This window comes from Lagopus leucura, unplaced genomic scaffold (assembly GCF_019238085.1).
Source record: "Lagopus leucura isolate 7727_CA_CO unplaced genomic scaffold, USGS_WTPT01 Super-Scaffold_100049, whole genome shotgun sequence".
In the NCBI taxonomy this organism is placed as follows: domain Eukaryota; kingdom Metazoa; phylum Chordata; class Aves; order Galliformes; family Phasianidae; genus Lagopus; species Lagopus leucura.
In genome coordinates, this window is record NW_024962295.1 from 386,742 (window position 1) to 413,088 (window position 26,347).

The following is a 26,347-nucleotide window of genomic DNA, read 5'->3' on the forward strand; positions in this document are numbered from 1 at the left end:
GATGTAGTGTATGTTGGTATGCACTACCAGATAAAGTCCTGTGCTTACTACCTTGGCTATCTATTGACATGGAAACTCTTGGCTGTGGTTTTCTTTCTGTATTATATCTTGTACAAACAAGGCAAAGCCAGTTAGCAGGTCTCTGCCCGCGGCTCCTTCCCTAAATGGAATAGTCCCTGTTGGGATAAAACCCTGGTGTGGACAGCTTTCTAGTGGTGTAACTTGCTCAGCAGTTTTGAAAACAGTAACAGAATGGTTTTGTTCCTGCAGAACAAGGTCAAGCTGGAAGCAAGGAATATCTGCTTGGAAGAGGAGGAACGTCTCATTAGCATCCTTGGCCCAGTGAAAGCAAGGGAAGAAGCTGTGAGGTTAGAAAAGGTAGGTGTGTCAGCTAAAGAACAGTGAACATAATATGCTTTTCCTGTATAATTGCTAAGTGATGCAGTTCTTGAATATAGAACATTATTATTAATAGATCAACAGTCTACAAAGACAGCTGTTGGAGCACTTTGTAATTGTGTTTTATCCTCACACCCATTTATTTTAGCAGAATGATGTTCCAATTATGCTTTATGAATTTCTATGTTTAAAGGAACACCTGGCTACTCTGGAAGAAAAGGAGGAGGAAGAAGGACAAAGGATGAATGATGATTTTGTCGACAGACACACAAATTATGATGTTATCAGTGACCAGGAGATGGTGGACAAAATTTTTGGGTTTTTACCTTCTATGATTGGAGGCCAAGAAGGACAGGCTCCTCTGGGCTTTGAGGTACAGTGGTCATGTTCATGTAAATCTAACAAATCTGTCAGAATTCCATCAGTGGTCAATTCTATTTACTGAACTGTACAGTCTCTTGGGGAACCTGCTTTCAGAGGTCAGTTCCCAAAGTTTTTGGCCATTGAGGGACTGTGCGTCGTCACACTTATTTCCTTATTCCAGTAGACCCCCACCAAATAATGCCATTCTGTTCATTTTGGCACCAGCTACATGATCTGCTTCTTGTGCTCTCACTGATTTTCCAGCTGGCACAAGCTGGAAGTTCATGACCTAAGTTACCTCATGTTCTGAAAAGCAACATTTGACTGACAACTGAAGAACTGGCTGGACATCTACTATCTACTGATGTCCATTTGGACAGATGGAGTAGGGAGAGTGGGTAGAATAGAATAGAATGGTCTGGGTTGGTGCAGGATGTGAGCAATAAGACAGAACCTGCATTTTGCAACCAGCAGTGTTCTTGGTCAGCTGAAGACCAAGGCAGGAGAACAGACTGAGTCCCAATAGTCTGTTGGTGGTGGCTGAAAAATGGCTTTAGTGTTAGCTGGAAAGTACATAAAATATCAGATAAGAGAGAAAAAGATACTTCTTACCATAGAATAACAGAATGGCTTAGGCTAGAAAGGACGTTGAAGATCATCTAGTTTCAACCCCCTGCCGTGAGGCTGAGGGCCCCATCCAAACTGGCTGCCCAAAGCCCCATCCAGCCTGGCCATGAGCACCTCAGGGAAAGAGACATCCACAGTTTCTCTGGCAGCCTGTGCTAGGGCCTCACCATCCTCTGAGATGAAATCATTCGCCTTGTCCTGTCACTTTCTGTCCATGGAGAAAGTCAATCTTCCTCCCATTTATAAGTTCCCCTTTAAGTACTGTAAGGCTGCAATGAGGTCTCCCCAGAGCCTTCTCCAAGCTGAACAGGCTGAGCTCTCTCATCCTGTCTTCATAGGAGAGGTGCTTAGAATCATAGAATCATAGAATCACCAAGGTTGGAAAAGACCTAAAAGATCATCCAGTCCAACCGTTCACCTATTCCCAGTAGCTCCCACTAAACCACGTCCCTCAACACAACATCCAGCCTTTCCTTGAACACCCCCAGGGTCGGTGATTCCACCACCTCCCTGGGCATCCATTCCAGTGCCTGACCACCCTTTCTGAAAAGTAATACTTCCTCATGTCCAGCCTGAATCTCCCCTGCCGTAGCTTGAAGCCATTTGATTGATTTGAAGCTTCAGCCATTTGATGATCTTTGTGGCCCTCCTTTGGACCTGCTTCAACAGCTCTGCATCCCTCCTGCACTGGGGCTGATCACAGTACTCCAGATGGGGCCTCATGAGGGCAGTGCAGAGGAGACAACCCCTCCCTCTCCCTGCTGCCACCCCTCTGTTGGTGCAGCCCAGGGTACGGTTGACCTTCCAGGCTGCAGGTGCACACTGCTGGCTCATGCCCAGGTTTTTGTCCACCAGAACCCCCAAGTCCTTTTCTTCCTCATGTTCTGTACAGGATTTGGAAACAAAGCCCAGCAAGCTGGAAGAAGTAGACCTGGACATGATTCCTATGAGCGTGGAGCTAGAAGAGGAAGCAGATGGCTTGGAAGACTACACCTTCCCAAAGTTTGCAGCTACTTATTTCCAGGGGTCATCTACGCATACGCACATCCGGAAACCACTGCGGCACCCATTACTCTACCATGACGACAAGGACAACGTCCTGGTATCTTGCTCCTTGTTGATCAACCTGCTCCACTCACCTCAGGCACAGTCCTAGGAGCCAGAGACTTTAGAGCCAAGCAGATACTCCTAATCACTTGTATGAAAGTAGTTGTTCACATCAGCATTTTGTGGTGCTTTGCAAGCAGATGCCTCCCTTTGCACATAGATGCTTGCCTAGCACAAGATCTTTGGTCGCCTTTAGTCTGAGCACTCTGAGGCTTACTGTGACTTCTTCAGATGCCCTCTGGGGCCAAAAGTGGACAGAGGAAGCATCAGAGCTTGCCTAACTCTCTGCTCTTGTGAGGGTTGCTGCTCTGTGAGCTAGGAGTGGACAGGCAACCTGGGCCTCCAGATTTTCCTGTTGAATCACAGAAGGGTGAAGAAGGGGAGGTTTTTTTGATGCTAAGCAGCCTTGTAGAATGCTGCAAAAAGCTTTGCTTACTATTTCTGGGTGTCAGGGCTCCTGGAAGAGCTTGCAGCACTGCTTCTCTGTCCAGGTGGGTAAAGGCAGAGTGCTGTTCAGCGACAATTTCTCTTTTTCACTCCAGCCACAGCACACCTATGAAGTGCCAGTAAAGAGGAGTGCTGAGAGCTGAGCAACCACAGAGCATATCTGATATTCTCACTAGAGCTGCACCCTCTTGCTGAGAGTGTTGTGAATGTTGCTCACATGGTTGGACAAGAAAGTAAACTTCAGGTGTGAACGGCAGGAGGATACAGGGATTAACGGCCTGAACTGGGTAAAAGAAGGAAGAAATAGTGTGAGGCATTTTGTGCACTTGGCAGGGTCTGACTGTGCCTCCTGTCTCTGCAGGCTTCTCTAGTTGTGTGGGTTATCATCCTGAGGTTCATGGGGGACCTACCAGAGCCAACAATGTTTGCCAAGAACGCCACCAAGAGCAGTTCTGTGATGACACAGATATATGACACACTTGGCAGGAAAAATCAAGTCCAGTTCAAGAATGACAGCCCAGATATGGTGAGATGATCAAGCTATGCTTGTATTTTCATATACTTTCCCCGGTTTCTATGCTGTTCTACTGAGACAGAAAAGCTGAGGAACCTTTGCATGCTGCTGTACTTGAAATAGCAGAATTGCAAAAGGATGCAGGGTCAGTCCCAGGAGGACAACACAGCTCCTTCTGGCCAGAGAGGGCAAAACAAAAACATCTCCATTTGTCTATCTTTCCTTTCTCCATGAATAGTTCTTGCTGTGCATAATTTCCTATATTGGCAATATTTGTTGTAGAGAGAAAGCAAAAAGGATAACAAGATTTCCAAGAGCATCTCTTCCCTGAAGCTGAAACGGTCCTCCAAGTTGACAGGGAAGGTAAGAACTAGCAATAAATGGCCCTTCAGTCTCTTTGCCTGGAGCTTCATCCAATGTGCACTGATGCTCATTCTCTGGCAGATTCACTTCAACCCTTACTGCTGGAGAGGGTGAACAGTTTATGACTGTGAATTGTTGATATTACAGAACAGTTTACCCAGAGCCCTGAGTAGACTGAACCACCGTGTGCTTAGGGCTGTACAGGACGTACCAAAATGTTTTCCTAGCCAGTAATAATAGTGCAGTAACACTGTATTTTAGGAGTTAGATTGTGTGGGGAGTAAGATCTGTTCCTGACTGCCATTGCTCTCAGCGGGAACAGTTTTAGCCAGAATGACTGAGCAGGAATGTCTCTTATTTCCATCACAGCTGCCTGGTAAGAGGGAAGGTTTCTAGAGCACTCAAGAGCTCTGACTGGTTTCTTTCAGGTGACAGACCAGCTGAAAAGTGGAGAAGAGGGTTTCCATGAGGACAGCTCAATCTCTGAGAGACCCATGTCCAACCTAGAAAAAGTGCACTTCATCATTGGCAATGCAATTCTGCGCCCTGCCATCAGGTAAGAAACTTGCACTTCCTTTCTAGGATGAAGCACTCATTACGTCAAGGAAATCCCCCTTCCTAAATCCGTGGGGCACTTTTCTAGTGCTGGAAATGTCCTTTTTTATCTCTGAAGATTCCCAACTGAAAGTCCAAACCAAACACTATAGCTGAGACCATAAGCCAAATACCACTTACATCTGAGGCCCCTCTCCATTGTTTCCTCGGTGTCCTAAAAGTATGAAATGAAGCAGGATGCCCCCCCTCCTCCTTATCCCCAAACCCACACATGCACTGACAGACAGGAGCCATGAGACACAAGCCCCATACTGTGGAGAGCTTAGAGCCAGCTTCACACAAGGGAGACAGCAGTGCTATCTGGCATCTGGATGAAGCAGGAACTGTTGTCCCCACCCAGCTCCCTGGCTTGTCACAGCAGGAATTCCAGCACGGGAACTGAACTTGAGCTGGTTGAGTAACCAGGGGCAGAGGACAATAGGCTTACATTGAGACTTTTCCTACCAACAATAACAGCCAGTTATTTCCAGCTGTACACTACAGGTGGTATCCTAGTTATTGTAGCTAAATCTAGCTCAGATCTACTTCTTTCTATCAAGCTTGCAATGGAAATGTCTATTTCTACCATTGTTATCTTTTGCTTCCATGTGTTTTATTACAGAGATGAGATTTATTGCCAGATTTGCAAACAACTCACTGAAAACAGCAGCAGGAGCAGCTATGCTCGAGGCTGGATACTTCTGTCACTTTGCCTTGGTTGTTTCCCCCCTTCAGACACATTTGTGAAGGTACATTATTCACCTTTCCTATAGCAGCGCAAATGCCCCAGCTGACCTGGTTTCTTTTGTTTTGCAATGTTTTGACACAAATAGCCACGTAAAACATCTGTCTGCCATAGCAGCTGCTGCTATGATTCAGTAGGAAGGGTCTCATCTCATATGTTTATCTTGTAATTTAAAGAAATGATCACTGTACTCAAATTATTTTTCATGACTTGCCATGCAAGTTAGATACTGCAGTTGATACAGCTCTTATTTGAGATCTTTAAGAATCTAGCAAATGTTATCCTCTCCACTTCTGCTTTCCATCATTTTAAACCCATCTTCATTTACAAAACTAGTAATTAAGTATACTCAGAAATCCAATGTAAAATAGCCCCACATATTTTATCAGTTCTTACCCTGTATCTCCAAGCCCCATAAAACTAAATAGATTTGGATTTGAGCTCCTTAATATATATTTTTAATACCTTAATTTCTAAATTTAGATGGATAAATCCACCTCACCACAGAAAAACAAACAGTGGAACCAAGTTGACATCAGCCCCATAAGCATACAGAGTCCATAGATATCCCTGAATCTTTATTTATTCAGTACCCTTGCTCAAATGATCAATGCTCAAACCATACATGCTGCCAGGTGGACACAGCTTGCAACAAACCAGACACAAATCAAAGACGTATTTCAACACCAGTCTTTCACCAAAGTGTGAGCCGTGCAGAATTCATGGAACACTTGACTTCCTCCAGTTCCCTTTTTCTAAATCAATACCTTCAGGAATATTCTTAATCATAAAAATAACCAGGTGACTGACCCATGATTGCACTAAGTACAGACCAAATATGTAAATTTTAGTCACATCATCCAAGATATCGAAGCCATACAAACTCTAAAAGCTCAGTTTCTCCAGACTTTCTTTTCCAAAGATCATTCTGAGCCAGTCTATTAGCTAAAAAAGGTTTCTAGTGTTTTATGTTCCCTAATTCATCCTTTTGCTCTGTGCATACAGTACCTACTGAATTTCATCCACAATGGACCCTCAGGCTATGCACCATATTGTGCTGAACGTCTAAGACGTACCTATGTCAATGGAGCAAGGACTGAACCTCCAAGCTGGCTGGAACTTCAGGTAACTTTTCTTTTTGCTTAATTATATTGATCTGGGTCATTTTATGCTAGACTGCATTTACTGACCTATGCTAACAGATCTTTCTAAGTCCAATCATGGACACATGGGGTTTGAAGACAGCTTTGTTAGCCTGCGCAGCTTCTTAGAAATGGCTCTTCTGGCTGTTCCATTAACCTAAACCCCATGGAAGACATAAGTAAGAGCTGCAGCTGTGATTTGCACACACGCAGGAGCTCCAGACCATAACAATTTACTATGGGAAACTCTGCCCACCATTTTTGGAAGGAACTGAGCAGGGCGTATGCTTTTGGAATGGGGAGAGGAAGTGTGAATGATAGCTAGGGTTACATTGCCCTGCCCCTTCCTGTAAATGTCAGCCTTACTACTGGGAATTGGAACTCATGTATACTCACATATTTATTTAAATTATCACATATATTATTTAAATATACATACTCACATATGTAAATGAAGATCTCAGTTCTATTCCTTCCTAAATCTGGGTGACCCCATTGCCTACTGTGCATCCTCCTGGGCAAAAGACTTGCTGCAGTGCATCTCTCTGCTGCTGCACAAGAGGCTACACCCAAAAGTCAACATGCTAAAAAGGCCTCAGGAAGAATCTGTCAGTTCACTCTGAGTCCTGACTCGATCAGCTCCCCTGAGCTGTGGGGAGTTGGAAACTGGATTCCAGTGCTGCTCCAGGGACATCACTTATACTTAGGACTTGCTATAAGAAACTGTGAGCTTTGGAGGTTCACTGTGTTGACTAGGGTGAACGTACAGGGTATGGAACTCCTAAATGTAAATGCCTTCTTTGGTTTTTAAGAAAATAAGGTTTGCCCACAGTTGTTTCTCTCATTTACCTCTGGCTTGCAGGCAACAAAGCAGAAGAAACCCATTATGTTTAATGTCACCCTGATGAATGGCCAGAGCATCACTGTCCCTGCAGACTCTGCTTCCATTGCCAAAGAGATCTGTCAGTTCATAGCAGATAAAACCAAACTGAAGGATATCTTTGGTTTTTCACTCTACATTGCTGTGTTTGATAAGGTAAGGTGTAGAAAAGTAGAACTGAAGCTGTCTTCTCTTTCTGTAGAGTTACTGCTGTGAGGACTACCTCTGATTCCTGGACATACCCCTGTTCTTGTCCCAGAGTTTGAATCAAATCAGTTCTGAACACCAGCTGAATCCCAGGGCAGCGCAGTACTGTTCCTGCCCTGTTCTGGGATCCCACCCCTGCTGACCATGCATGCAGCCCTCAGAGCTGATGCAGTAGGGTGAAACTAGGAGGTCTCACACGATAGAGTGCCTGCTCAAAGATGGACTTCCCACCTGCACTGCTGAACACAACTTTCTTGTCCTTGTCACAGTACTGCTTATGCAGTCCCTGCCACATGGCACATACATTGAAAGCCGTGGTTTTTGCCAGTGCTGCTATTATGAGCTCATGTGCTGGCATTTTAGCCTTTTTATTTTAAACAGTAATACTGGAGAACAGATGTACACAACAGGATGACATCTTGACATCTCACTGAGGCTCCATTTACAAAAAATAATAATAATAATAATAATTCAGACATCATGGCTCTAGGCAACCTGATCCAGCTGTGGTGTCCCTGTTCATTGCAGTGGAGTTGGACTACATGGTCTTCAGACGTCCCTTCCAATTCTCAGGATTCTACAACTCTCTGATCATTTTAGTTTAAATTACAGCAAGACTTGCATGGGGGATCCTTAAGGGGATACACAAGGGATGAGCAAAAGTACAAGGAGACAACCAGCAGACTGCAAATGTCGCAGCAGTGCCTTTTTACCTTCCAACTAATTTTCCCCAGTAGCACCCCTACACATAAGAATACACGTAATTACCAAAGTGCAAATTCCACATCCTTCTACCCACCTTTTCAGATACTTATATTTTTGTGTTGGGAGCATTAGCTTTGCTGTCCTCCACTCAGATGCAATGCAGGCATGCCAGTAAATGCAGCGTCCCTTTGTTCCAGGTGTGGTCACTGGGAGGAGGACGGGATCATGTCCTGGATGCCATCTCTCAGTGTGAGCAGCTGGTGAAGGAGCGGGGCACACATGAACGCCACGCACCCTGGAGACTCTACTTTCGGAAGGAAATTTTCACCCCATGGCACAACTCCCAGGAGGATCCCGTCAGCACTGATCTCATTTACCACCAGGTCATTCGTGGGATCCGGTTTGGAGAATACCGTTGTGAGAAGGTGTGTCTCCTTATCCTCCTCTAGAGAGAGCAAACTGAATGAACATTTCCTGTGCATTTAAAAGCAAGAGGATGAACAAAGTTTCTAGCAGCTGTGCACAGCTCTTCCTTTCTATGGACAATTGCAGTCCAGGTGATTGTGCCAGCTGTCGCATGGCCAGCTGTAATAATTCTTTGCCTGCAACATTCAGTTCACATGACAGCAGGAGGCATGTTCCAGAGGGGCAGTTTGGGTCCTTTTTAAATATCTTTGCTAATAATCTCTTTGATGCTTTGATCCCTTATGCTGGGTGGCTGTCAAGAGTTATCCAGAAAAAAATGGAGAAAACTGCCTTCAAGCTTGAACAAGGTTAGCTGGGCTTTGTGACATCTTTCCAGCCCTCTTTTAATGGCTTAATTGTTTCAGGAGGAGGATTTGGTGGAGATAGGTGCCAAGTACTGTTACATCCAGTTTGGAGATACTATCCACAATGAGCTTGTGCAGAAAGTGCTCCATGACTGCATCCCAGTGAAACAGCTGAAGTCCAAGCCCCTGGAAAAGTGGGTGAGCCTTATCACCTACGCACATGCTAAGGTAAGAGATTTGTCTGGCACTGCTGGGGAACCACACTCAGTCACCAGCTTCTGCTTCTTTTGCCATTTCCATTTATGAATTGTCCATTGAGGGAAAGAAAAAACACCTCAGATTGCATATTCCAAATAGGAGTGGGAGCGAGGAGAACCTTTCCACTCACTCTTCCATACAGGGCTCAACAATGAGCCGGAATGAATGACATATATTTAAATGTCTGAATAGAGTCTCTTTTAATGGAGTCAAGATGGGCATGGGATGAAATACCATTTTAGTCTGGAAATAGCACCTGAATAATTGTTACGGCACCCAAAATGTGCTAGATTCTGATCAGTCAATGGAGATTTGAGGGAAATCTGGAATCCACATGCCTACAGGCAGCTTTAGCTGCAGGAAGCTCTGTGCCTGGAGGCTTCCCAGTGTGAATTTCCTCAGGTACTGCTGACATCACTTACAGCAGGGGGCTGCAGGGACCCTCCTGGAGCAGACCTGCTCTCGATTGTCTCTAGATCATGCAAATCAGAACTCGCTGAGAAAAAACTGGTGATCTTTTTCTGCAGGCCCCATACACACAGGACCGGCTCTCCCGTCAGGCTGTGAAGGAACAACTTGTAGATTTCGCTCGCTTCCAGTGGCCTTTGCTTTTCTCCAGATTCTTTGAAGTCACAAAGTTTTCAGGTAATACCCTGAGCCTAAGAGACATGGACAGATGTAAGTTCAATACAGGAAGATGTCAGCATGGATAAGGAGGTGTTATTTTTCTGCATTTTCAGGTCCCAGCTTGCCCAAGAACCACTTTATACTTGCTGTAAATTGGAAGGGTATCTGCTTCTTGGATGAGTCAGAAAAGCGGCTCCTTGAGCTGACCTTCCCAGAGATAACAGGCATCCATACAAACAGGTGAGTGCCCCAGAAAGGCAAGATTTGAAGGCCCTGTTCGTATTCAGAATGGGGTTCCATGTAAGAGGGTGGTATATTTTCTCTGCCATCCCCCTAAGTGATTTCATCTGAACCTGGAATGGTGGGTCTGGGAAACAAGGGGGACGTGTTGCGAGCAGCCTAGAAAGGAAATGATGAAATGGCTGAATCTTCCCAATCAGTGGAGGGAAAGATGACACTGCTCAGCTGGAATAGTGTAAGGAACTAAATGAGATTTTATTATTGCTCAGTTGTTCCATAGGAAGAGTGTTTTCTTGTTTAGAGTGAAGTATTTTTGTACAAAACATTGTAGAGCCCAGAGAACCTAAACCACTTCAGTCCTTTAGAGCCATAAATTTCTAAAATAAATTAGGATCCATGGGGTTGTCTACCACCTCGGCTGTGATTGCAGATAGCTCAATGTTTTTCAGATGCTCTCTAACAAACTACTTGATAATACATAGGGCAGTGAAATCGTTTGGACAGAGTTGCACTCTCATCACCCTTCGTGCCGAAGAGTTTGTCCTGACATCTGTGAACAGCATTGTCATTGCTGAGCTGGTGGTGATGTTCCTGGAGGGGCTAAAGAAGAGATCACGATTTGCTGTGGCAATGCATGAGAAAAAATCCCAAGGTGAGTCCTAGAACTGTCCTACAGGGTAAGGAAGAAATCTTGAGAGAACTCACAGCACTAGTTTAAAAAGAGCTTAAAGAGAAGTGGGAGAAGTTCAGCCAAGCGTTGCTTTGCTCCAGGAATAACATACAGTGGTCAGCAGAGTAATACAGAGCATAAGGCAGTGTGATTCAAATCATTTGCTTACAAATTAGCTTACTTTCTACTTGCCTATTTTGTTTGGACCTTGCAGTGGCCAACAACTCAGCCTGCTTACTGTAGGAAGCTGGAGCTGGGCTCCCTGGAAATACTTCCCAGAAAAATTTCTTTCCATGCTTTACTGCCAGCTCTAGACACAAATTCTGCAACCATTTCATTCAAATGGAGTTCTACTGTTGCCCTCACTGAAATAAAAAATCAGGCCAGCATAGGAAATGTAACTGATTTCTCTGAAGTGTTCCTGGAGGATTAGCTGTATTTACACAAACCACTTACTGTTGCTAATTGAATTCAGGACTTCAAAATACAGTTCTCTTGTCTTTCTTGTTGAAACGTCTTTGCATTTTATTGGTCTGTCAAGCCTGAACAGTACTCCCTTATTCTGTATTCCAGAAGACCCTGCCATCCTGTCCTTCAAGAAGGGAGACTTGCTAATCTTGACCGAGGACAAAAGGCTAGATGCAAACTCTGGCTGGATCTATGCCCAGAATGACAGGACAGGCAAAACAGGGAATGTGTTTCTGGAGGAGATGTACATCATTCCTTCTCTCACAAAGCCCTCCAGTCAAGTACTGGTAAGAAAAGCTGTACAATCTCTTTGAAGAGACTGGAAGATAAGTAATGGTTAACTGTGATTAAACTTATAAGTGGAAATTAATTGCTCCTCCAAAGTCAGACAAGTTCTATGTCTCCCACTGATGCAAAAGCATTTCTTTCTGCCCTGTCTGAACTGTCTGAAAACAAAACTAAACCTAGCCCAAACTAGGAGAAGGCTGCAGCTTTACAAAGCAATGACTTTTAAAATAATGATCTGTTTGCTATCAGGGAGTTCAGTACCTGGAACTGATAGCAACTGATCATAGGTGTCAAGTTGGATTTTCCTGCATAAAAGCAGTGTTTTTTATAGAATCATAGACTCAGAACGGCCAGAGTTGCAAAGGAGCACAGTGCTCATCCAGTCCCAACCCCCTGCTGTGTGCAGGTCACCAACCAGCAGCCCAGGCTGCCCAGAGCCACATCCAGCCTGGCCTTGAATGCCTGCAGGGATGGGGCATCCACAGCCTCCTTGGGCAACCTGTGCCAGTGCCTCACCACCCTCTGGGTGAAAAACTTCCTCCTCATATCCAACCTAAACCTCCCCTGTCTCAGTTTAACACCATTCCCCTTGTCCTATCACTGTCCATCCTTGTAAACAGATTTTTCTGCAAAGCATAACAGGGTGCTTTAAAAGAACAAGTGCTTTGAGAGAGTGAACACAAGATTTCCCACTGATCACTGCTAATATTTTTTTTCTTCAGTTTTGGAGACAGTATATTGGGTATTGTGCTAACATGAAGCTCAATAAGTGGGCAAAAAAAACCCAAACTGCAGGTACAGTTTGAACACGTTGTGCTGTAGATAATCCCACATCTTGGTGGCCACTGCTGTTAGGTCTATGAAGTCACTTTGTGAGTCTCTCACGCCCTGCAGCACAGAGTGCACCTCTTAGTGTGCACCACCTGCATGCAGATGCTGAGTAACACTGGACAGCTGTGCAGGGGCCTGTCCACTTGACATCTGTACATGGCTGTGTCCTTCCAGAGTTTGCTGATGATGTCTCCAGACCAGAGGAGGACAGCATCGCAGAACTCCTACATAGAGGAGCCTGATGAAGAGGATCTCAAAGTGAAGCCTTACACACTGGAGGAGTTCTCCTATGAACACTTCAGGTGAAGCTCCCTGTGCAGTGCGAGCACGAGGAAAGTTCTAGGTTTTAAGGATCACTGAAGATTGATTAGAAAGGAATCCTTTTCTGACTGGGTTTCTTTTTGTTCCCTGTAACAAAGTGTAACTTGGGATGTGCAGAGATTCTGGCACGTCACCTCCTTCTACCTTTTGTCCACAGAAACACAATGTGACAGGCAGATGAATTCTAGCTGGAACTTATCTTTATTTCCAGCAGGCTCTGTGCTTACCTCCCACCCACTCTTCAGCATTTACCAGCTGGCGCTTAACATACAACATCTAAGACATCAGAATTTGAGAAAATTTAGCCTTCCAAACTTCTCTCCTCTTTGCAAGCATTCTCCTTTCTGTATTGTAAAGAAGCTGCATTTTCCCATTTTTGCTGTCTTGTATTATCGAAGAAGATCACTGTCTTGAGAAGGAATATGCTTGGGAAAGACACGAGTCTTTTTTATAATGTTCATAGCAGTACGATCTGATACTTTTGTATTGCCTGCCCTTGTCTTCTTTCAGAACTCCTGAGAAGGAATCCATCAGCAAAGCTGTTCTCCAGAAATCTCGTGGGCACAGTCAGCTGTGGGCACACTCTAAGGATCCCTTAAAACAGCCTTTGCTGAAGGCAGCATGCACAGACCCTGAAGTTCGGGACGTGGCTTGTCAGGCCTTCATTGATATCCTTTTACTTTTCCCATTGGGACCTGAGAATTCTTGGGGGAAAGAAGAGCTTCTTCCATGGAACACCTCCACTGAGATAATCCCACATCCACATTACTGGGGGCAGACTTATGTTAAGCAGAGGAGGAGGAATGGGGGGTTTAAGAGCTCTGCATCACTTAGCGTTGTTTCCCTTCTCTCAGAGAAGAGTCCTGTTCCCTCCCAGTGCTCCACAACATGTGATGACCCACTTAACTGGGAACACAGCTGCAGGAGAGTGTGAGATTTATTACATATGCCCAGAACAGTTAATGCAGCTGAAGTCATAGACAAGCAGCAACTGCTATACAGGGAAAGGGAAGGGCAGAGAATCAGTCCCAGACCTTCATCTTAATATTTCCCCCTCAGACTACAACAGAGCACTTTAACACGTTAGAATCCAACTGATACCTCCCGTTTACCTTTCAGATTGTCCTGCTTTTGTCCTTAACAGCACAGTCACCCATCATGAAGTTCATGGGGGACTACCCATCAAAGCAGACACACTCCTCTGTGGAAGTCACTGACCAGATATTTGTGGCAGCTATCAAGGAAGAGGTCCTGCGGGATGAAATTTACTGTCAGATCATGAAGCAACTAACTGAAAACAGGAACAGGTACTCACCCAGGGATAAAACCCTGCTTCTGGGGACCGGTGTTCCCCAGAACACTGAGGGGGGAGGGTGCACACGTGCTGGCCTGACACTTTCCCTTACAGTGCGAGGTGAGAAAGATTGCAAGGCAGCCTGGTGAGAAAATACATCATTGCAGAGTTCTTGGGTGCTTTCAGTGGCTGTTCTCCCAGTCCTGTGTTCGTTTTCAGCTTCCCAACAGCAGCGTTTCCATCCTACAAACATGTAGCTAGCTCACTGTAGATGATGGGTGTTCAACCTTTTGGCTTGCCTGGGCTGCACTGTGTGAAGAGGAATTCTCTTGGGCTGATATTTTGGTTGTTGCTGAGTGATGGGTGCACACATAAGGCCAGGCCAGGCTGCTGTGCAGGGAAGAGGTACTGCCACGATGGCAGAGGGGCAGGGCTAATTATTAGCTGCCATAGGTTGGACATGCCTGCAATCTGGATCTTTTACCACCAGTAAATCCTTCTGAACAACTGTATCAATAGGCTCACGCTACTGGCTTGCATTGGTTACAGAGGCTTCTGTGCATGGATAAGTCTCTGAAACAGGCCACGGTTTTGCTTCCTCACCTAGGAAAAGGTAATTTGACCTAATTCCTTGGTTTTTGAATTGCAAAAAGATGCTTAAAACACTAATAAAATGATTCTAATTGTTAACAAAACAGTTTGCCAATTTCTGGCTGCCATGTGCCCTGCAAAAGTTTGAGATGGAGCTTCTCTATCTTTTTACTCTTGCACAAATGTTAAACTTAGCAGAAACTTTACTCTGTGTTTAACCGTTAGATGGTAAATTTCCTTGTGTGCAGTAAATCTTACAAGCTTAATGCATAGTCTGTAACCATTGTGCCAGTGCCATTCCTGCTGTACTCTATTAACTTGGGCTTGTGAGTCATTCAGTGTTCTGAGGGGGATCACTGATGTGGAAAAAACAGTGCTTGAAAGGTGGCTATTTCCATATATTTTCATTAGAACAGTCGCAGCAACAAATCTTTCATCCTTCCCAGGCTACTGCCCTGTGGACCACATCCTGCTCCCACACAGACACAAACACCACTGAGCTAGAGAATATAAAGATTTAAGTAGTGTTTCTTCTTCTACAAAAGCAGAGAAATAAATGGGAATAAAGAAGCCAGGACCTCTTTACTCAGCAGCATCGTGGTGCTTGTTCAGAGGTAGACCTGCCAGCTTCTCAGGTGGAACTGCTCCACACTACTCAGCGTTTAGGAGCAATTCTTGGGACACAGCTGAATATGTTACACTCCTGGCTGTGGAAGCAGAGTGACTGACCACCTGCTGGCTGCACAGCCCTTCTTGCTGATGAGGGTGAGATACCACAAGAGCTTCAGCTGGGAGATTTCACAGGTGCAGAGACAGCAGGAATCAGAATGTCTTAGGGTAGAAGGGACCTTACAAGATAAGAGTTCCAACCCCCCTGCCATGGGCAGGAACTAGTGTTTATGTGAGTAGTAAGTACCTCGTTACCTAGTGTCATCTGCTTGCTCTTTTTTTTGCAGAGCAGGAACGTGAGTAAGGGAAAGTAAACTGCAAGTAAAATGCTTGTGTTCTGAGCAAAGCTGGCCACCAGACAAACAGACACAGCTGATGGAGCCCAATCCAAGTAACTATGGCTTTCCAAAAGGATGATAGCAAGGTCACTGCTGCCAAGATGACTGTAAAACTGGAGCTTATATTTTATTCATGAGATTTACAACTGTCATGATATTTATCAGCCAGGATTTAGCATTATCTTCACATACGGCTGTGGTTACTGCGCAGAAAATGGCTGTCAGCTCCTGTGTGAAAGCTCTGTTGATTTGCAGCTCTCTGCTGAATGCCACAAAGTACCGTGATAGGGCTGTGTCTCTACCCTATAGCTGCTTTGTGGTCAAAGGAAGAATTATGTGTGGCTGCAGCAGAACTATTTGCTTTGTGCTCACAGGTACAGCGTGACCAAGGGCTGGCAGCTCTTGTGGCTCTGCACCGGCCTGTTCCCCCCCAGCAAGTCACTGCTGAAACATGCCCAGAAGTTCATAGAGACACGTCAGAAAGAGCCACTGGCCCTGGAGTGCAAGCGGAGGATTCAGACAGTGATGAGGTAAACAGTCTGTGATACATGCATCCCCCAGTGCTCAAACATCATCTGTCAGGTGCTGGAAAACCACAGGGACTAAAATGTTGATACTCTTGCTTCCATTTCTCTTCTTAAACCTTTTTATTTAAAATGATTGTTACTTTTAATTCTCTTACGGGTTCAGAACCACTAAGAGAGGTCTGAGTCACAGTTTCACTCTTTCATTTTAAGAAGTTGAGTATCACATACAATCACTTCATCCCTATAGCTGGGCTATGTCAAACACTACAAGGCATGGGGTGAAATGAAACCCAGAGGAATCGCTGATGAGGTCCTGACCTTGCTTTCCTTTGGTGACATGGCATGTCCTTATCCCCACCACGTGTCTGAGGATTAGTCTTGATTTCTGTTGAACCTCAGCATACTCTGAGCATGTTACTCGCAGTGAGAAACACCACTGAAGTCACTGAGATTTGCTGAGTGCTGATGTGGCTCTGTTGGTTTTCTGTGAGGCAAGGCAGACCCATGCTCAGAAGGAGCATTAACACAGTTTCTAGTCTTTAAGGATACCCAGATGAGCAAAGCCCTGATTCTTCCATGGTTGTTCACCCCAGGGCACTTAGAGCACCAGACATCATCCTTGTCCTGTCTGCCCCCCTTGTCAATCTCAGCATAGAAAAGGCTGGCAACAAAAAAATGAGAGGAATTTGCTAACAGTGGCTGTCCCCATTGCAGGAGATGAGTCTTGTGCTGCCGGGGAAATGTCACTGCACATTGAACTTGCCTTTGAAGTGCATGAAAAAATGCACGGCGAGGAATGCTATTCATTGCTCTTTCCATGGAGAACACTGAAAATTTCTCACCCTCCTATATCATATGCTATTCATGCTCAAAGCCCTGCTAAGCTCTATAGAGTTTCTTTAGAGTGAAGAAAACAGTGAGGGGAAAACATAATGGACTACTTCAGAGCAGAGATCTCTTTGCAGAAATACCCCAAATCTGGAGTGTGGGGGAGGGAAAGATTAACAGAGACAAAATGCTGTTTTGTGAGAGCGTTTATTTCCAAAGATTAAGCTTGTACCCACTCAAGATTTCTCTGTGAGTAGCCTGCTGTCCTTAGGAAGTGGAGAGCAGGCAGCTTGAAGGACTGACCTACAATTGCATGGGGTGGAAGCCAGTTGAGCTCTCAGGTACACCTTTCCCTCCACAAAAAGCTTTACTGCTCCATCCCTACACTCCTGGCCAGGTAACCAGAGAGCATCCTGATGGGTGTTAAGCTGGCAATGAATTCTCAACTGAGGCTACAATGGGAGGTGGCCCTGTGCCTCCAGCCCACACTTCCTTGGTCTCGGGTGCAGGAATACATCACAGAATTGCTAACGTTGGAAAAGACCTTAAAGATCATCAAGTACAACTGCAAAATGATGACAGAGCAGGGCAGGCACATGCCCCTAACAGGGCCTGTGCAGCACCAGAGTACATACCATTCAACTTGGGATCACAGACTTTCCTTCTCCAAGTGGAGCTGCTATTGTATTTAATGGAGAAAAGTGTTTTCACATCTACATAACTAAAGCTAGGTGCCAGACTAAGGTCTCCTTCTGAAAGATGTGCTTCGCCTGAGAGAAGTCTGGCACATAAAAGCTACAGTGCCTACCATCTGCCAGCAGGCTGCTCTGTGCCACTGAGGACAGGAAAATACCAGCCCCAGAAATGTGGCAGTCCACATTTGTCCTTACTTTGACCATACCAGTGTTTTTGCATGACTCATACTTAAGGTCCAGTTCCTCTGCTTTAAAGGGCAGCGCTATTCTGAGATATAATTTCAAAGAACTAGGGCTGTTCATGAGTCAGTGATTACCTGCCAGCTCCTATGTAAGCTGTAATGCTTCTTACAGCTGCCCACACTTTTCTGAGCTGTAATATTCATTTTGAATCTGTATGCAAATCTTTCAGCTGATGCAAGAGTTAAAATAGAACGTAGTGCTCCTTGTGGCCGCCATCTTCACACTTCAGTAACAGTATGGAAAACTGGCTGAAGACACAGAAGGGGTGATGGTACTGGTTGGGAAGGTGCCTTATTCACACAGCCTCATTGCAGAGCAGGGCATTCAATATATGTGCTAATAATCCCCTCTGTTTCTTGCTGTTAGTAGAATGAATTTGCGTTGGGGTGAAGGTCCATCAGTGCCTCCCACACGCCACAGCACTGAGCGTTTCACGTGGAATCTGTTGTTTGGATGAAATACTGTTGAACTCCTCAAAGATCAATTCTCTCACACTGATCTCTCTTACATTGCTGGTGGCATCTTGCAGGAGTGGCTCCAGGAAGTGGGCACCTCATCCTGTGGAGGTTGAGGCCATCTTACAGAACAACACTAAGATCTCACACAAGATTTGCTTCCCCAATGAAACAGAGCAGGTGAGAACTTACTTCTTTTCTCAGCCAACACATATTCCTGTAGGAGCATATTTCAAGATACTCAGTGTTCTCACTTATTCCTTTCCTCTGTGTAACAAAAGTCTTGTTGTCTCATAGACATTTCATGTGGGAACAAACACCAAAAACCGGACTCTGTGTCAGAACATCGCTTCCAAGTTGCAGCTGAGCTCTTGGGAAGGTTTCAGCCTCTTTGTCAAGATTGCAGACAAGGTAACTTCTCAACTACAGTGGGGTTGCCAGACTGCCTCTCTTGCTTCCTTCCCATCCCACCTAAGCAACAATATTTGAAAACGGGCAACAAAGCAGGTCAATACTGCTGCCGTCTTTCTGAGCGGCTACAGCCTACATTCTGAGTCTTCTGAAGAAGCTGGAAGGACATGCAGAGTTTCTATCAGTCTGCTGGTACACAAGCAGCACTGAAAGCTGACAGAGGACAGAGGCTTTCTTGCTGCTCTGGCAGGATGGTAGCAAACTGCATGTTGCACGCTGCAGCCTGTTTGCCTCAGGCTCTGCCCAGGAGATGTGCTGCATACCTACAGTACTCACTGGCATTAGGGAGAGCTGTGGATGACCAGCACCAGTCACTGCTCTCTCTGGTTTCTCAAAACTTGCCTCATATGAGCTGAAGCTCAGTTTGGCTGCCTTGCTGAGATGACTCTTCTCTCTGGAACTGCATAAGGATTGTGACCAAGGCAAAAGCAGTACTGAATACAAGCAGGAGGAGCTTCTGATCTTCTGCTGTGGTCCTGAGAAACCTAAATATCTTACTCAATCTTACAACAATGTTTTCCTAGGAGGTAACTAGGAATAAGGTAGGCATCTTCAGCTTGCTTTCAGTAAGGAAGTTAGAAAGAAAAAGCAGCAGAGAATGGAATAACTTCCCACTCCATTTGAAATGGAAATTGTCTAAGCCCTCCTCCTTTTCCCTTTGTATCCCCTTGCCTCTGTCTTTCCTGCCATAATTGTGCCTTCTTGTTCTAGACAGGGAAAGCAAAAGCAAATTCAGCTTTGCATTTGGGTATGTTGGCACAGGTAGTATTTTCAGTGCTCTGCTAATCCCTCCTTTCTCCTCTTCATCACTTGGCTTCTTCCAGGTGATCAGTCAGAATGAAGCAGACTATTTCTTTGACTCACTGAGGCAGCTGACAGATTGGACCAAGAGGAACAAGCCAGTGAAAGATGGTAAGCAGACAGTCAGCATGACAAGAAGCTGCATGAGATACTGCGTGGAACTGGGAAAACAGCAAATAGGATTGATTCCATCTTACCACGTGTTGACAGGATCTGATTTTACCATTTTTATTTGTACATATGTGATTTCTGCCTGCACCAGCAGTAAGACCCAGCGACCTCATGCAGCCAGCCACCAGCTGCTGAAAGTACCAGAATCTCTTTGTCTGGGGATCCCTGCAGAAATGTTAAAATTATACAAAATATTTGATTTGTTCCACCCAAGACACACATCTGGATGCACACAAGTTAGATAGATTGATCCTGTGTATAATCCAAGGCTCATGCAGTGCCAGACTGTGTATCGCCCAGCACACTGATATAGGTTCTTTACACTGTGCTGCTCTTTCTCCTTGGGTCACTAGAAAATTGTTCTCCAGATTACTCCCTGATGATACCAGATCACAAGTTGCATTGCTAAGGGAACTCTTAGTTAGCATAAACCAGTACAATACTAACAACAGCAACCCTTTTGACTTCATTATAACGTATAAGCTGACATCTTGAAATCTATAGCAAACTCAAACTCCACTCCAATTTCATATTACTTATGCTGCCTTTTGCTTATTTCAGGACAGTGAGGTTCAGCTTCCAGAAGCACTAAGTATCTAAGGCTTTCTAGCTTCCCTCTTCTCACAGCTGTTGCAGCTGCCAGGATTTCTGAAAAATATAGCATAGAGATATTAGTGCTCTAAAACACAATTAATTTCTGCAAAACAGCCACTGGGGAATGTACCTGAACAGAATTAAAGTGAGCTGAACATCAGCAGACAGCAGCCTGTCATCAGCAGCAAGACACAACAACTCACTGCTGGGGCCTTCAGCCTCACTCTCCATTGCTGAAGAGCCCAGTGCTGCTGCACTATGTGATTGGTGTCCAGGAACTGACAACTAGCCACAGTTCCTTGGTCATCTAAAACTGCCTTTTTTTTTTTTTTTTTTTGTGTGGGTTTATTTTGTTGTGGATGTTTTTGTTTGTTATTTTGTTATTATTAAGAATGGAATTGTATTTCTAAAGAAACTCACAATCCAATTACAAAGGCAGAGCTCCACAGCCATGCAGGGGACACTAATAAGACATTGTTTCCTCAGGTGCTACTATGTCTGTAGCTTATGAAGTGTACTTCATGAGAAAGCTGTGGTTGAATGTAACTCCTGGGAAGGACCTGAAAGCTGACTGCATTTTTCATTACCACCAGGTAAGCTCCCTAAAGCACAAATATGACAGCAGTCCACCCCAGTCAAGAAATTCTGCAGACAAAGTAACCGTGCTGGAATGTTGCCCTCTCCCTCACCAACAGGGCAGCACAGCTGAGGCTCTGAAACAAACTGAGGTCACACAGTGCTTACACCTTAGCTGTATGGTTATGATAACAACACAGCTCCTTAATCCAGTCGTTTCTTGGAGGTACTCATCTTCCTCCATGACCTCCAGAAGGAGCCACAAGTTCTTGGGATGCCTTTGGACCGTGCCTGCTGACACTCTCGCCCCAACCTCACAGGTTTAGCTTGACTAAGTCACTGTTTGCTTCAGCCCTTTCTGCCTGGATTCAGAGTTGGTCTCTTCCAGGAGCTGCCCAAGTACCTCAGAGGCTACCACAACTGTTCCAAAGATGAAGCTGTCCAGCTGGCAGGGCTGATTTATAAAGTGCGCTTCAACAGCGACCGCACACAGCTGGCAACCATCCCCAAAATCCTGAAGGAGTTGGTGCCAAGCAATCTGCTTCGAGTGACCTCACCAGATGAGTGGAAGAAGGTATGAAAACCAGCACTGCTTCCATTAATCATACTAATCCCACAGAGCTTTAGGAGAGAACTACATCGAGCCACATTCCTTCTTTGATGTGAGACTTCAGAAGCACTGTATAATGATGCTATTGAACCCTGTTATGCCTCTTAAAGTTCAGATTTTGCATCATCTCCACCAAACCTCTGAAAGAGGCCTGGATGGCCTCTGCTCTTCAGAAAGAGAAAATTAGAACTTGCTAAATAGTTCAAAGGTTGGCCAGCAAATCAGTGACCTTGCACTACTACTTCTCATGGCAAAAGGCTCTTCCATTCACAGAAAGGCAAGAAAGATTCAGCAGGTACTTCAAATACAGCTGGAGGGTCCACCTCAGAAAATGTGATCTGTGTCTGTTGGGAACAGTAGTGTTCTGAGTCTTGTTTCATCCCCTATTGCCCCTCTGCCCTGGAATCTGCTCCCTTGAGCTCACAGACTTCCCAACACATGAGTAAGATACACGGGGGAGGTCTGGCCCCATGGGATGGTAGGCTGCTTTCATTGTCACAGCGCTCACAGGAGTGAGCTGGCTGACGGTGTGAGTCTCTCTCTAGTGCTAATGCTGGACAATGGAAACCTACCTATCTCCAACTGACTAGGCTGTGTATCCCTTTTTTCCCACACAGAGCATTACTGCAGCATACACCAAACATGAAGGAAAAACTGTGGATGAGGCCAAGATTGCCTTCTTGAAAATCATATACCGGTGGCCAACGTTTGGATCAGCCTTCTTTGAGGTGAAGGTAGGTGCAAAGGCCTGGATGTCTGGCTTTGGTAGCAGACCAGCACTAGGGGATGTGGACATAATTCCCTACTATGTAATAATACATTAGTTAACTGGCTTCCCATCATGCCCTAAGGAAAACACAATGTCTTGACAGCAGGGAGATGAGTTCTTCATCCCAGTTCCTGGTTCCAGGAAGGGACAAAACTACCAAACACAGGAGTACACTGCAAATAAGTGATGCTGCTACATTCACCTTTGAGGATCAGTTGTAAAACATAGCAGTAACACAGATAGTATTAAAACCAGCTGTAATACTTAATAGTATGACTATGTAGCAGGTGGGGGGCTTTTCTTTTAGTTACAGGATTACTGTGCTGTCACTGTTCTCCACAACAGAATGCTGCTATCTCTGGAGACTCTCTCCTCAGAGCAGAACTGTACTAAACATCATTCAGAGTGGGTACCCACAGGGAACTTTCTCTCCTTGTTGCTTGTAATTTCTGCCCACTAAGTTCTTACCAACAACCTATTCTGCAGCCAACCACTAAGCCCACTGTCAGTCTGGGAAATAACAAACCCGAATCTGCTTTATGCAGCAGTGAGTAAGTCCTTGCTGTTCAGCCAAAAACTCATCCTCAGAAACAGTTTCATAATACTGAAGAGCTTTAGGTTCCATTATTTATTTGGTAAAGAGAACAAGAAGCACTTGATAGTGCTTCACAATGCATCACAGCTGATAATTTTTTCACCTTCTCTGTTCTAGCAAACCTCTGAGCCAAATTTCCCAGAGATTGTGCTGATTGCAATCAACAAGCAAGGAGTCTCACTCATACATCATAAGACAAAGGTAACAGTTGTTTCCCAAGCATCTAAGCAACTGAGCCTCCTAAATTAGAGACAGCAACAGCATCTTCTCTCTCAGTGCTAGAGAGGTTGGGATCCCTTCGCTTATTTTCAATGCAAAACTAAAGGAAATGTTACAGCCTCAGATCACTCCTTTGCAGTTTCTGCACTGAAAAGGGATCAGTGTGGGGCACCTCTGAAAACAGAAGCAGCAATCACAACGGACTTGGATCATGGATGGGCAGTGCACAGGGAGCCTGCCTCAGACAAATGCTTTGCAGGAAATGCATACTGTCCAAAAGCTCATGCCAAATGGCAGTGCTCACCAGCCCTCCAACCTAGCTAAAGTCTGGTCTCACCAATTTCTTAGGCAAAAACAGCTTCTATGTATTACTATTTGCTTTTAATAAGAGAAGAATCATCCAGTGAGTTTTAGATTATTGTAAATGTGATGGCAGTGTGTTGAAGAAGTAAGAGGAGGTCTCAGTGTGATTGAGACTGCTCAGTGTATACATCAGACTGGATGTAAGGCCTACCTTGATCCTCTGTATTTATAAAAGAAACAGGGAACAAAAAGACAGCTCTTTCTCTTCAGGCTTTTGTATGTGACAGCCTGTTTTCATTTAAGCAGTGCTGAATAGTTCAGTCAAATCAATGTGTTTCTCCTCACAGGAAATTTTAACAGTTTACCCCTTTAATAAAATCTCCAATTGGAGCAGTGGGAGCACATTCTTTCACATGACAATAGGGAACCTGGTACGAGGAAGCCGGATCTTATGTGAGACATCTCTGGTAAGAAGAGTTTGTTCACTTACCAACAAAAAGCTCCTCGTTTTTCCTTTGTGTCCAGACCAGCTACAAACAGGATGCCAAAACAGGATGCCAGACCACTACAACCAGTGCAGATAACCCGTTCACTGTTATGCCAATACAGCTGCAGTTTAGAACCAATTTAGTGCTCTGTAATGCCATCTGATGCAAAGAAGCAAGCTACAGAAACAAGGAAAAAAGGTCACTTCCCAAATTCTTCCTATACATAAAAATTCTACCTGAGATAGAAAAGATTGCATTTAGGCACAGAACTGCGTCAGAGTGTTTTCATCTTGCTTGGTTTGATCCACTGTGCAGTAATGCCATCTTGTAAGATTTTGCTTTTAAATGAATGGTACAATCCTCTTTTAGGATTGGTTTCAGACGGCTGAGACTGAGAGAAGCATCACTGTAGTGATATTTATAGGTAAAACTGTAAAGAAAACCCTCAAAACTGTTAGGGTTTAACTCTCTCACAGAGAAGCTTGGATTCCCAGGTATAAGATCACAGAACCACAAGGGTTGGGTGGGACCCTGGAGGACATCTTACCCAGCCTCCCAATGTCTAGACAAGATTGTAGCTACAGAATAAATTCTGGGTTTGAATTACAAGGATATGACAGTGCCAGCAGAGCTGTGCTCTGTAAACTTTTGTCAATCTATGAAAGGAAGAGCAGAGGGAAAAATAGAGAAATGGTTATAAAAGCAGCAGCAGCTGTTGGAGGAGACATCATCCCTTCAGGAAAACATCTAAGAAGGAAAAACAAGGAGAAAATAATAATTATTTTTGCTTCTTGGGCTGCTTGAGAGACTTAAGACTTCTTTCTTTTCCAACAGGGTTACAAAATGGATGACCTGCTGACATCCTATGTACACCTGCTGATGAATGCAGTTAACAAGCAAAAGAGCCTCCCAGCTTGAAAGCAAAAATAGAAGCCACGACCTGCATTGGTGCCAAAGTACCCATCATTTCATCTCCCAGAAGAAAAATGATTTAAAAATATTAATCTAGCTGATCAGTTTTCTGATCACACACTAAATGAACTGTGCTGCTGAAATACTAACACGAGTTCAAGTGAGCTCGTGCTTTCAGATATCTTCATCTCATCTTTCCTAGGTGTAATAACAGAACTCCATTCAGATTTTGAAGTTTGAGGAAGTGTGGCTGTTTTTAATCTAATAAGAGAGGAACACCCAAACCCTAATACAGGAGCCACTCCTGGTACTCAGGATCTCCTCTATTCTTAAAGAGAGACACATTAACGGGGTTCTTTTGGAGAGAAAACCCTGCCTTGTTTCCTAAGCTTTTACCAAATGCATAATGTGCAGCAGAGGTAATATTTCTTCTTCCTAGTGGAAATTCTGGAAGTGCAGAAATGCCCTTTAGTAGTAGGATAATGGGACACCTGGAAAGGTAAGAGGAAGCTTTTTATCCTTTTATCACTAGGTTATGTACAGAAATTGCAGTAGACTATGAGAGCTAGTTACTGTCACAATATAAATGTCACTCCTGTGTGATGCTAAGTTCGTGGGCTGGCCACTGGTTTACCACTGCCTTCGCTAAATTAAATGGTTTTCTTCCTTCCATGATTCACAAAACACTCAGAAACTAACAGCTGCTTCCTACTAGACAGCTTGTAGGCAGCCTGAACAAACTCTGACACGGGTTTGGATTGTGGGCTCATTACTCAGTTGCTCCTATTTCTAGCTACAGATGTGCTGTTCGGTGCAATCTGAACTGAAAAAGTCAGTCTAACAGACATCTGTTGAAAAAAGATTTCTGCTCTGTAGAGATGTCCTCAGCTTGGAGTTATGTAGACACTCATTCACAAGACAAGAACGATAGCAAAGATCTTCAGCTATGAAAGCTATTTCCTGTTTTAAGCATTGAGTTTGATTCGGTGCTTGTCCATGTCACAGACCTCTGTCAACACACAACCTGGGGCTGTCAGGAAGCAGAGCATGTGTGCCCTGTGGTGGCAGTGAGCCCAGATGCTTGCTCCACTAGAGAACAAGGACTGCTTCCCCAGCGACAGGCTCTCACAGTGAAACAGGACATGTCTTAAAGCACTGCACCAAGGTCCTCGAGACTCGACCCAGCAGTGCTGGAGAAGCAGCTCTGCTGGATCTCTCACCAATTTGCCAATGTGTGCACAATGGTTCCCTTGTTCCCTCAGCTGTGTGTGTGCAGCTCAAACTCCAGTGGGAATTCTGTACATGCGTGGCAGGGAAGAGCCCCCCTCTCTTTGTGCATGTAAATGAGTGCCACACTTGTTAGAATAGCTGATGGTTTTGCAAGCAATTAGATGTTCCTGCTGTCACGTCCATTGCTGGCAATGGAAACTTTTGAGACTAAAGACTTTGGAGTTGTTTTGTCCTCCCATGTGTGATCTAACTGACTGTAAGTGAGAAGCATTCAATACTTTACCTGTGAAAAAAAAGAAATTTTGCATCCAAAATGTATCGTTCCTGGTTTTTACATAAACACTGCAGAAAATCAACCACAGTGCCTCTTCCAACATGAAAAGTGTGTATTTGTTCCAGATG

The 26,347-nt window shown here is 44.6% G+C and overlaps 1 protein-coding gene across 1 annotated transcript in view; it reads left to right on the forward strand.

Moving 5' to 3' along the window:
- MYO7B (myosin VIIB) overlaps positions 1-26,285 on the forward strand; it is a 50,250-nt gene extending 23,965 nt beyond the window's left edge. Inside the window, exons 22-49 of the mRNA XM_042885358.1 lie at positions 271-378; positions 593-772; positions 2,282-2,491; positions 3,305-3,469; positions 3,740-3,820; positions 4,249-4,376; positions 5,037-5,163; positions 6,165-6,284; positions 7,164-7,337; positions 8,291-8,518; positions 8,924-9,091; positions 9,649-9,766; positions 9,862-9,988; positions 10,471-10,640; positions 11,232-11,413; positions 12,420-12,547; positions 13,077-13,234; positions 13,720-13,873; positions 15,833-15,988; positions 18,281-18,386; positions 18,504-18,617; positions 19,502-19,589; positions 20,730-20,836; positions 21,208-21,393; positions 22,047-22,163; positions 22,911-22,994; positions 23,663-23,782; positions 24,638-26,285. Coding sequence (XP_042741292.1) covers positions 271-378; positions 593-772; positions 2,282-2,491; positions 3,305-3,469; positions 3,740-3,820; positions 4,249-4,376; positions 5,037-5,163; positions 6,165-6,284; positions 7,164-7,337; positions 8,291-8,518; positions 8,924-9,091; positions 9,649-9,766; positions 9,862-9,988; positions 10,471-10,640; positions 11,232-11,413; positions 12,420-12,547; positions 13,077-13,234; positions 13,720-13,873; positions 15,833-15,988; positions 18,281-18,386; positions 18,504-18,617; positions 19,502-19,589; positions 20,730-20,836; positions 21,208-21,393; positions 22,047-22,163; positions 22,911-22,994; positions 23,663-23,782; positions 24,638-24,721 — 3,888 coding nt within the window. The 3' untranslated portion in view covers positions 24,722-26,285. The remainder of the gene's footprint in view (positions 1-270; positions 379-592; positions 773-2,281; positions 2,492-3,304; positions 3,470-3,739; positions 3,821-4,248; positions 4,377-5,036; positions 5,164-6,164; positions 6,285-7,163; positions 7,338-8,290; positions 8,519-8,923; positions 9,092-9,648; positions 9,767-9,861; positions 9,989-10,470; positions 10,641-11,231; positions 11,414-12,419; positions 12,548-13,076; positions 13,235-13,719; positions 13,874-15,832; positions 15,989-18,280; positions 18,387-18,503; positions 18,618-19,501; positions 19,590-20,729; positions 20,837-21,207; positions 21,394-22,046; positions 22,164-22,910; positions 22,995-23,662; positions 23,783-24,637) is intronic.
- Positions 26,286-26,347: the final 62 nt, after the last annotated feature.